General features: G+C 47.1%; 2 protein-coding genes across 2 annotated transcripts in view; one reads left to right on the top strand and one right to left on the bottom strand.

Moving 5' to 3' along the window:
* The window catches only part of CSUI_005018 (uncharacterized protein), an 11286-nt gene extending 6108 nt beyond the window's left edge, over positions 1 to 5178 (top strand). Inside the window, exons 4-6 of the mRNA XM_068065198.1 lie at positions 536 to 674; positions 1278 to 1353; positions 2155 to 5178. Of these exons, the coding sequence (XP_067922830.1) occupies positions 536 to 674; positions 1278 to 1353; positions 2155 to 2910 (971 nt within the window). The 3' untranslated portion in view covers positions 2911 to 5178. The remainder of the gene's footprint in view (positions 1 to 535; positions 675 to 1277; positions 1354 to 2154) is intronic.
* A 1222-nt stretch (positions 5179 to 6400) lies between these two features.
* On the bottom strand, positions 6401 to 11331 carry CSUI_005017 (ubiquitin family protein). The gene is made up of 4 exons (XM_068065197.1): positions 9919 to 11331; positions 9056 to 9170; positions 8529 to 8636; positions 6401 to 7814 (listed from the first exon to the last, which is right to left on the bottom strand). The coding sequence occupies exons 1-4, from the start codon at positions 10537 to 10539 to the stop codon at positions 6466 to 6468; spliced, it is 2193 nt and encodes a 730-aa protein (XP_067922829.1). The 5' UTR covers positions 10540 to 11331; the 3' UTR covers positions 6401 to 6465.
* Positions 11332 to 11713: the final 382 nt, after the last annotated feature.

The following is an 11713-nucleotide window of genomic DNA, read 5'->3' as shown; positions in this document are numbered from 1 at the left end:
ACACTTGTCAATCTACGAATCCTCTGTGCATGAATCTACGTATCTATCTACCTGTCTATCAGTCTACCTGTCTACATTTACATAGTTGTGTATCCTTGATGGGTAGGAGAAGTTCACAAACTGCAGTGAGATGATGTGAAACAGATACGACGACGATGATGGTAGAGAGATTTGAGACAGTCGGTCCAGCGGAAGGGGGCCTAGAGAAGTTAGTAGGCGAGGCTAGCCAACCGCCTGGTGTTCCGGAATTTCCCTTAGAGTCTTTCCCTCCCTGTGTATCTGAGGGTGTCTTCACATCTCTCCAAGTAGCCGGTATTAAACTATAAACATGTGTCTACGTATCGGTCTCTTCTGTGTCCATACCTATCTGTCTTTTTTGTGCAACCGTCTCTCCTGCACCGAGGAAGCTGACATACATATCTGCACAAGAGGTGTAGACATGTCTAATTGATACGTCGGAAAGGTGCTCCTCATCATGAGCAAAACTTAGGATGTTGTCTTATGTCTTTCTGTGTGAATGGTCTTTCTTCTGTAGGCCTGGTAGATGCTCGCTGCGTTACGATGAAATCCAAGGCTGACTATACACGCTTGGCGAAAGAGGAAGGCCTGCTTTATCTGAAGGAGAAACAGACATTCCCTCCTGAGAGTAGATGGATTATCTTCCTTGGCGATACGTAAGAGTGAAGAAGGGGACGAAGAAAGAATAGATCCTAACCACCATGATTAAAAGAACCATTCTATCGTTATTCTCTTTCATTGTCTTTTCTGGAGAGATGTTCGTTTGAGTCTACCTCTTTACACAACGGTAACAGCTGTAGTAGGGTCTAGGGTGGATACAATAAACTCACATCTACCCGAAAGAGAACACGGTATATGAAACAGAGCTCTGAAAGGATTGTTTTCTTTTTATCTCGATCGAGATCTTCTCTTTCTGGAAAGCCGCTGTTGTGCGTCTTCCTTCGTCACTCTTTTTCGTTGCCTTCCAGTGTATCTATCTATACACGCCATGGTAAGGGGGCTGGGACAACGTATCCCATTGAGCTTTACCTGCCATGCGTGTGTACTCATATAGATTTAGATAGACAGATGGAGGTGATGATATTTGGACTGACTGACTAACTCTTCGTATTCCTTCTTTTCCTTCCTTTTTGATAGACAAGGATATATAGGTCTCTGTTCAGCTTTCTATCCCTGACCCTTAGCGTTTCCATTAGGGTGCATATTAGGCTTCGATCAAGATAAATCTCACCAGCGTGACCTTTTCTTGGTGTTCTCAGGTATAGTGATCTCTTAGGACTTCTCGAAGCGGACATCGGTATCATCATGGGACAACCGAAGAAGATCATGCAGTATGTAAGTAGCTAGCTAGCTAGCTAGCTGGGTCCTCATACACCAGCACCGACTAGTACAAAATGGGAGTGGAAGAAACTAGCCAAGTAGTCTACAGTCAGTTTCTAGAATTGAGATTTCAGCCATCCCTGAGGAACTTCAACAGAGAACAGAAGGGAGATGATCTTGCTCCGGTTAACACGTCTTTGGGTAAAAATACACACCGACCCCCTCTCTCCTCACATACATACGTACTTTCATTGTCATGGTATGAGGCATTTTCACGGAGTCGCTCTCCATATTGCCTGCCTCTCATATACAAAACAATTACCCCGTGTATATCATGTTTAGTAATGTCTCCACAACATATGAGCACACGCACACATGGACTCATGCACCCCCATCCCTCTGCAAAGACTTCTTGTATGCGAAGTGTCTACATAACGCACAACTAGTCGCACCCCGGGGGGAACGTAGGATACCGAGCTCTCTCCAGATAAAGAAAGACACGGGTGTCGGCTAAGGCCAGTGAGAGTATCTAGCCAGTTAGGCGTGTTCTTACACATCTTCATCTGTTAACAGCGTCTGTGGCTCCTCTGTTCTTCTACATTGTATAGACCGTTCAGCTATAAACAGAAAGAGTCAGAGAGACTGATGCGTCTATAGATTCGCATTATCCAACAAAGGTATCCGCATGTGTCAACTTACTGTTGTATATCTATGAGCACTTGATAGTTTGCTCTACTGTTCATCTCCTCCCCCCTCTTCTCTTCGTTTCTCGGTGAAGAGGCGAGTGCATGCGATTCTTTCTTTCTCCAACTGCAGATTCTGCGACGAGCAGGTATTGCCACCAGACCTCTGACGTGGCTGATTGAGCACTTCAAAGAGCAGCAGAAGAGGTACGAGAAGGAAGAGGAGGAGAGGGCGAGAGAGAAAGTCAAGCACATACAATCGATACGTTATCAAAATACATCGATACTGCGTGCCTCCAGCGTACCGATGTTAGATAGAGAATTCAATTCGTTAAGTACTGAGGAAAGAAGAGATGAAGAAGACGACAGCATGGACGATAAAGAGAATCTACTGCCTTTTAGTCCGTCTGAAAACCGAATGGAAAGTCTTCCTGTTCAAAGAAGCACGTCCCTACAGAAGAAGAGAAGTCTACTGAACTCCTCATTATCAGTAGGCGTACAGGAGGAGGAGGAAGAAGAATCAGGCGATGAAGAGGCAAGACAAGAGGAAGAAGATCGACAGATAAGGGGGGAGAAAAACCGAGACAGTGAGAATGAAGACGGTGTATATACATTCAGCTTACCGTCACTAGTATGCGGCAAATTTCGAAGATACCCTTGTTTCTGTACGGACCTTGATCAATGCCACGAAGTACCCCCCGTCCCAAATCCATCAGAAGGAGAAAGACGAGAAGGAGAAGAGAAAGAGAGAGTCAAGTTTCCGGGACTGTTCAGAGGAGGTGAGAGGAAGCGAAAGAATCGATCGTGGTGTTGTCGAGTGTTATATGTGGCGCAGAACTGGGGAGAGGTACAGGAACTTCTCTTTGGTACATCCTTCAAGAAGTCTTAAAAAGAGAAAGATAGCATCAATCCCCTGCTTTCTTTCTCTTCTTTTCCATCACGCGCTTTTTCTTTTTCTTCATCCCCTTCTCTTTCTTCACCCTTTTCTTCTTTTTGCTTCGCCTTCTTCTTTTCCGCCAGGCAGCCTCTGACCAGACATCTCCTCAGTACACCTGATCAGAGGTGAAGTGAGAGGGGGAGGTGGAGAAAAGAAGAGAGAAAGAGTGGTGGATGAGCCTTTTCCGTTACTAGTACGAGGGGGGATTTTCTGCCTCTTGAATGCTGCAGAAGACTCCAAGGAGTCCGTCGTTCTTTTGTCCATCAGGGGAGACGTTTCTGTCTACGTGGCTTCGGTTTTGTTGCGACGAACTGCAAGAGAGAGAGACACACATCTCTCACACTTGTCATACTGTCGAACGTTCTTCCAGTATTGCTCACTTCACAAGAGTTGACGCGGGCGGGAAAGGAAGAGACTAAGAAACTTGTGTTTCTCCTCCTTCTCAACCACAGCCTTTTCATCTAATTTGATGGTGTGGGTGATCGGCAGCTTCCATCGCGATTTCTGAGCCGCTTAAGAAGGAGAGAACGCCTGGGCCATGATTCATAGGGGTGTGAGGATTCTGTACATTAGTAGCATGACTTAAGCAATTCTTCACGTGGGTGTGAAGATCCCGTACATCCGTATGGATACTTCTGCATGCATACATCCGTATATCCCCGTGTATCGATACTCTTTATGTATACTAGGGTATGTCTGAGTTGGCTTCCCGCAGTCCCCCCCATGAACAAGAGGCTCATCTGTGTATTGAGAGAGTGTAGGGTTTGTATTTGTAAGCATTCTTCTCTGAAGTGCCGACATAGTAGAAGCTATGTCGGCACTTCTTATCTCTTGAAAGGAAATACATGAAATGTTCCTTTCATAACTCGGATAAACACGACAAAGTACATACACTACACCCAGCGTATTCCAGGAAGGGGTCTTTCACTGCCCATACGATATCACTTGAGTGATGCTGTAGGGGGGGGGGGTGGCAGATTGAGGGGAGGTCTTTTCAATGAAGGAGATACGGTAGAAAGCATTGGCTACTCCTTTGGTGGAACTGCAGGACTCTGTCGAGTGTATCGCTGACTCGCGTTTATGTATATCTGGTCGACGGAGAGATACAGGACGGAAGAACGCATGAGAGTGGGGTTTTCTCAAGTAGAGAGAATTGAATCGAGACGTGTCTCTTCATATCTCTCCTTCTGTTACTCTCCAGTCTGCATTGCCGTGGCGATTCCTGTCTCTATTCTCTTTGTCTTCTGTCTTCTCTCTTTCTCGTTCTCTCACACCCGGAGGCCTCTCATCATGGCCGGGTGAGGCAGGGAACGGGAGGATAGAGATGTCGTATACGTGCAAGGTGTGAAGGAGGGGAGGTATCTATCTATCCATGTATGGATTCCGTTGTACAAGAGAGAGGTACGCAGACAGAATGGATGTAGGTATCTGTGTATGTACGAATAGGTGTGTATGTGTTTACGTGTGTATGTATGTAGTTTCTAGAATACCTCGCCGACAGAGAAACAGGTGAAGTTTTCTTGATATGGCGCTAGGGAGGAGGAATCGATCATCGTCGCGCAGAGTCCTCTCTGTCTGCCTCGTTATCTTTCCGCAAAAAAGCTTCACCAGTGTGTATGATATTCTTCTTGTCTGTCGCTGAAGGGATATATGTATATATATATATATAAGCCTAGAGGCTAAGATACATCTGTATACCTTCTTTATGCTTAGGTATGCATGTGTCCTTACAGAGCAGCAGAGGGGTGTAAAATGTTTGTAGTGTTGTGAACGTCCTCTCTCATACTGCTTGAGAAAGGACAAGAAGTGTCATTCATGTACACGAATATAAGCACAGCTCCCTGTAGGGGGGGGTTCATTGTTGAAGAGGAGAGGATGGATGGCTTTTTGACGTGCATTTGGGAGAATGTGGACAGACAGGTCGTCGTTTTCTTTAGTCTCCACCCTACTCGATCTTCCCGTCGTGATGCTTCTGTGCGGGGCGAGAAAAGTATGAAGGTTCATAGAGTCAAGACTACTGTCATTCTTCATGATGATTGGCTCTCCTCCTCGTCGCCGGCCTAGCTATATTCTTTCTCCTCCTCCCCCCCTACTGCATTCTTTGTTGTTCGTGTAGGGTTGTGCTGGGGTACCGGATGTGGTTGTCACGTAATCGAGCTCGAGAAACTTCCGAGAGATTCTTGTCCGATACCTTCCGATCCTGCATGCGACTGAACCGAAAGAATCCTCGCTGACGCCACTCATGAACAACCCCAACGGGCGTACAGCAGATGACTTATGTACGTACCCGGTTAGATCTATATGTAGAGGATCCTGGTATATACCCGTAGAAAGACAAAGGCAGGATATGCTGGATATTTGAGGCACCACGGTCTTGCTGTACACGCACCTATATATGTATAGGAATCTCGCATATAGGCATAGAAAGACAGTCAGGATGTAGATGTGCTGGATGTCTGAGGCATCAGGGTGCTCGTGGGAACTTGGTAGACATCTAGGCCTCGAAGTGGGTGGGGGTGGGTGTGTGGGCTCCAACATGATGACGGACTAGGACAACTTCAAGCTGTTTGGTTCATTAGCTTACGAGTGGTAAATGGAGTTTTAGGAATTAGCACATATTAGTAGAAAGAAGGGTACCGACATACACAGAGATATGCACCAAATGACGAGGGTTGGCATTTGGTCCTGAGGTATGTAGTAAGACAGGAGATCGACTTTCGTCATAGTGTACAGACTTCAGGCTCGGGCCTACTGTATTTCCGTGACATAAGCCGTAAATTAACGATGGTACCGGCGTTCCAAGCGTGAGGATTCCTGGGGACGGATAGCCACGTAAGTCGCAGAGCACCTCCAGGGATCGATATATAGAGATGTCTCATTTCCCTACCGGGGAGATCTCTCATAATCAGAACCACTCAGATTCGTGGATCAAGGACCCAGCAAGATGCAAGATTAGACAGAAGTATGCTAACCCTAAGGGTTCCCGGTGCGAAACCCCCGCGGATGAATGCTGGGGGGGTATGGGTGAAGGCTTACACTCCGACCAGGCGGAGACGCGCCCACACAAGGTATTCATGACTACATTCAATATTTCTAACATTTGCGGCAATCTCGCCCTTCTCTCACTCGGCATCTCACTTCAAGATGATGTTCCCTCTCTCGCGTCATAAGAGTAGTAGTATCTTAGTTATACTAGAGCCGAACGCGATGAAAAAAGCCTCTGCGCTGGAGGACTTCTTCTGTGACCATGTTCTCCTGCGAGTAGAAAGAGAGGGGAGTTGATAACTTGGATGTACAGACATCGGAATCCGTCCGATTGAGCTTTCATATTCAATCTCTTTACAAATTCGGAAGCAGCTAAGAACGTAGGATTCAGTAGACTCATGAACCCGCATGACTATGCAAGGTAGCCAGCCGCACACGGACAGGTACACACAAGAGTCCTTCATAGAGAGAGACGATGGCAGGGAGGGTTGTGAATGAAAGAATTTCTCCTCTTGTGTATTCTTAACCATCCGTCGAGACGGATTGATCAGAAGAATCTCTTCTCTTTTCCCTTCTTTCCCCGGACATGTATGTACACGTCCCTGCCCCAACCGGAACCGTACAAGGTGCAGGTGATAGAGTAGAGCGAAGGGGAGCATACTGAAATCCTGCGCATGCTCCACAACTGCACACCTCCATCGTCCTGACGTATGGCTGAGCTACACGACAAGTTTCACGAGTCGCTTTAGGTCCTATCCAAGTTACATTACTACCGCCGCCCCCATTACCAACTCCTACCTCACCCGCCCCATGTCCACCTAATGCTGACGATGCTCCGCCTATCATCATGTGCGGACATGACGGAGAAACAGATGGAGGCGCCCGGTGTATAAGTTGCGTAATCGTCTGAGGATTTGTATGGGGTGACACGATGGTCGTAGTAGGGGTGAAATTTAAGGATGCTGGATTTGTGTAACACCCTCCCCCGGCACTTCCGCTGCACGAACAATGTGGTGCTGCAGCCATAGAGGGAGGAGCTTGTGACACCATGTGAATTCCGTGGGGAGCCGAGGCAAAAGACATATACACAGGAGGATCTCCTGGATGAGGTGGACGTGCGGGGCAGCCAAGACCTACTAATGTACCATAAGGTGAATGAGATGCTACAGCTACGGGGCCTTCCCCCCATGAAGAAGACATCGGAGTCACTGTTGTATGGGTTGCATGTTGATGATGTGGCCCCATCGTTTGTTGGATGATAGCCGGGGTGGAAGTTGTTGTTTGACACTGACCTATTCCTCCCCCGCCTGGTTGAGAAGCCACGACAGTTCCCCCTGAGGACACATGGTGAGCTTGCATGACAGCTGGGGCTGCAGCTACGAATCCACCTGGTGTACATACACCGACCGCTGGGGGTGATGACGAGGCCGGGGGAGAAGACGGAGAAGTTGTTATGACATGTGGGGGTTTCGATATGACTGTCTGGAAGGGGGGCGAGGGAGACGATGAAGTACTGTGAGATGTTGTTGAGGCGGGTACACCCACATTCATAGTCGCTCTATCAGGGTGTTTTTCATCCGGAAGTACACAGCCACCTGGAGGCGGAGGAGGCGTGACAATGGCAGGAGGCGATGGACCGGTAGCGCATACATATGCAGTTTGAGCTCTTGGATCACGTAGAGTATATAAATACAAAGTATCACCTTCGGTTATATCGTATGAAGCTAATGAACTTGTTGCAGCTAATGTAAACCCATTAAAGACAAGCCTCATACGGTCTACAGGGATATCTCTTATAAGGGTCTCTAGTCGCTGAAGGAGCTCAGCTACCGTCGTTTCCTCGAGATCCATATCGAACGCCCATGTGACCGCTGAAGATAGCACAGACAGAAGTCAAACACCACAGTTCATGGATCCTCACGCACTTCGGCTGTTTATCCCTCACTCTAAAATAGGCTATGTCTAGTCAGAGGAAGTACTGCATGATGTTTCTGCATCACATCCGTCAAGGAAGGATACTCGGCAAACATGCACCACACACAACAAGAAGACGAAGAGCCGATAGAAAGTTGTGAGTTCACCTTAAACCCTAGAATCGTGTAAGAAACGAAGACAACGTAAGTCCTTATACATCGGAAAAGCAGAATGATGTGCTTTTGCTCTTCTTCATAGCCGTCTTGTATGCTATCCCTGTCTGTCTCTTTCAAAGTTTAGAGCCAAAGCATCAGCAAAATAGCAAGCTCCACGAGATTCGCGTCCGCCTATCTACCTGCCTTATCAGGGTGTGTATGTCTATGCAAGTCTACTGACCTTGAGGCTCGTCCTACGAAAGAAACGTCCGTCTGTCTACCTTGCCTTATCGCTCCACTTTGTCGAGCAAGCTCTAGACGAGGGAGACAGCTATCTCGTCTTTCTAGCCGTATATCTCTTCGGCTTAGAGAGATGGCTCTACCTAGAGGATGCCGGAGAATACAGTCATCTCGTAGATGGATGATCTGTCTACTGACTTCACCGCCTTCCCCTTGACAAAGAAACGAAGCTTTCTAGAGACTTCCTATAGACATCGAACTTCAACTACGACTTACCGATCTTGCCCTTCCGTGTGCCTGGTACAGGAGCTACTCGGTGAACGAAGATGGCGCCGTGATGAAACTTCGCTGGATTTCTTATCTTCATGCGAGCCTCCGAATACTCTGAGAGGTTTGGTCCAACATTATAGACAAACAAAGAAAACGCATTCCTTGAAGGAGGCGCCAAAGAGAAGACAGGGGGAAAAGAAATGCAAAAACGACTACACGCGTGGGTGGTAAAGCAGTAGTCAAGATCAGCCAATGAAGTAATGAGAAAGAGGTTTTTCTCATGACTTGATTCCTTTCTCTGCGAAATTATCCCGTACTCTCTTCTCTTCCAAAAGAAAACGTGGTCGCTTCATCAAAGACATATATCCCACGAAAGGGCTTGTCTCTGCATGCAGCTAGATCTGTTCGCATTCGTGTATCGATAAACACATAGAGAAAAATAAAAGATAGAGAGTTGCAGAATTGAAGGATAGACTTAAGGTAGATAGGTAGAAAGAGCGACATTCGGAGGACGTAGCTGGCAATCGGCCTACCTCCAAGGTCGAAAAGAGGTAAAGGTTCACCGGTTAACCGTGCGCATAAGGCTTCAGTTATGTATGGGTGAAGTAGGCCACATAGCCTTCGTTGACGTACGGCAGACCAAAGTTCCTGGAAGGACAGACGAAACCAAAGAGAAGCGACAATAGGAAAATGTACTGTGGGGATCCCTCGAGCCAGAGATCCCATATTTCTTAACTCCTGCTACGAAAGCGACTGTCTTCGGCGAAGTCCTACTGGATCATGTCCTATCACCAACATATGACTTGTGCAAGCTCTCTTGCTTCCCGTGGTTTCGTGGGGTAGACCTAGGCACTTACGAGAAAGGAAGATGCAAAACATCTAGAGACTGTTGATATGTATATCTAAACTGTACACCACTGGCTAAAAAGCGTTTCTCTCTCTCGCTACATGTATATATATATATATATTTATATCCCATCTGAAAAGGTCTGTGACGTGTGTAGTAAGTGTTCCTCGTCCATAACAGGGATCGGAACGCGGGCATGATTACTCGGAGCGACTGCAACGAAGCATAAAAGACAAGGTCTAACGTGTGTGTCTTCTGCCCTCTTCTTCTCCAGATTCTGTAAATTTGATCCATCCGTACGTATTCGACACGCACATGTCATGCCACTACTCAGAACACCGTGTGACGATGTGGGTAGCAAAAAGGCAATCCTGTTCAGAGCATAAGTCTCCCCTGAACGTGCAAATACATGTGCAGAGTTACATGTACGGTGTTGTTGAGTGTGAAAGATGATAGACAATAGAATCAGCTACATGGTAAGACTCATAGGAGTCATCGATGCGGGTACATGGGCGAACATGAAGCCTGTGGGTTTGGTACTGTTCTTACGTGGATATCCCGGATATAAGCCGATGCTAGTCGTAGTTTGATATCCTGTAGAGCGTTTTTATCTAAGCCAAGGTCTTCACGGAGATCTTTCAATAGATTATCAAAGGCTACTTCTCCATCTTGGCTAGTCTCTTCCGCTGTAGAAGAACAATCACTGCTACTGCGTCGACTGCAAGAATCCAACGGTGGCGATGCTGTGGCTGAAGACGAGCCTGCGGATGAAGAGCATTGTGAAGAGCCTGCAGCTTCTTCTCCCTGATCTCCAGGACGAGAAGAAGAAGAAGAGGCAGACGGAGAAAGAGGGGCTTCACCAGTTTGCGAGGCAGCGGCCGTAGTGAGGTTACTACGCCGGGCTGGGTGTGGAGATTTCTTTCGTAGCCCCGGCTTCGCCATGATGAGCAAAGAGAGAAAGTCGGAGAAGCCCCCCTCCTTCGTTCCTTCTTGAGAAGCAATAGAACTCGAAGAGAGGGGAGAACGATCCAGAAAGAGATGGGTACAGATTGAACCGTGGGAGACAAGAACAGAAAAAGACAGGGCGGTGTTCACGGCTGGCAGGAGAAACAAAAAGCAGAGAGATGTAGGGAGAAAGAAGAAAGAGCAAAGGCGTAGATGCATGGACATAAAAAAGAAAGTAAGATGTCTTAATGGGAAAAGAAGGTAAGGCTGTGTGTGTTTCTCTTCGGAGAGGCCATCCGGGAGCCGACGGGTGTAGTCGAGAGCTTAGACGAATACAGTCAAACGGTACAACTCCGTGTTAAAAAAAAAAAAGTGAAAAAAGACTAGGAAAACTCATAAAAGCACAGACAGAAAGAAGTTTCAAGGAGATCCTTTGACCTCGAGGATAGGATGGAAAGATTCGTAAGAGCTGAATGATGATTTTAACGCCACCACACAAGGAGGGAGTTAGGACAGCACATGAAGCTGTGACAATAAGAGAGCAAGAAAGGGTTGAAGGAGACAGGAGAACAGAACGCTTGAGAAAAGACAAAGAATTTAGAGTGTTAAAGAGAGGCACAAGTAAAGGTATCAACGAATTCAGAAAGACAACGAAACAGGTTAGGCGGGAGCGATGTTCGGCGTAGAAGAGATGGTGAAAACGAACCAGAGCTACCAGCTAGGAAGAAGTGCTGAAGAGATAAGATAGTTTTACAAATTGAGGGAAAAGCGCCAGCAATCACACAGAGAGCAGAAAGAGAGAAAAGAAGGAGATCTTTCCCGGTGAGTTTAGCAATGGGACAGTCTTAAGTTACCCCGGGAACGAACCGAAAGATAACATAGGTCACCGGGAGAGACGGGGTTGACAGTACCTTTGTCACTAGCTTGCGAGCTGTAAAAGCTAGCTAGCTACCTGCGTACGTCCCACATCTCAAACAGGGGTCATGAAGAACCGTTGAAGAACGGCATCCCTTCTCCTTCTTGGTCAGTGTAAAGTGCAGAGTGGGAGGTTCGGGCTTGGGGTCTCCATTGCTCATTCTCTGGAAAAGACGCGCTTTCTCGAGCACCTCGTGAATCTCTTCATTCCCTTCCCCCCTCCGAAGATCCTGTGGCTCCCCCATGCTCACTCAGTAACCACCTCATTCTTTTCTTCTTGCTTTTCCCCTGATAATTTGCTCACTCTGCGTCATCTTCTCGAGGTAACACTGAAAGCTCGGGCATTCGGCGGTATTGCTGTAACACTTACACTTCTGATAACGTAGTCACACTCCGGAGCGACCACGTACGTACTTCATATAGATATACGTATACGTTTGTTTAGGCTCCAGAGTATATGTGGACATATTTTCCCGTTCAGCAG

This window comes from Cystoisospora suis (assembly GCF_002600585.1).
Source record: "Cystoisospora suis strain Wien I chromosome Unknown contig_2406, whole genome shotgun sequence".
Lineage (NCBI taxonomy): Eukaryota > Apicomplexa > Conoidasida > Eucoccidiorida > Sarcocystidae > Cystoisospora > Cystoisospora suis.
The sequence above is the reverse complement of the archived record's forward strand: the minus strand, read 5'-3'. Positions and strand labels throughout refer to the sequence as shown.

Coding starts and splice junctions, on each gene's coding strand:
- CSUI_005017 (XM_068065197.1), bottom strand. CDS start 10,539: ATGTCCATGCATCTACGCCTTTGCTCTTTCTTCTTTCTCCCTACATCT. Junction 9,171..9,918: donor CTTATATCCGGGATATCCAC/GTAAGAACAGTA, acceptor CTGTCCTTCCAG/GAACTTTGGTCTGCCGTACG. Junction 8,637..9,055: donor ACCTCTTTTCGACCTTGGAG/GTAGGCCGATTG, acceptor CAAACCTCTCAG/AGTATTCGGAGGCTCGCATG.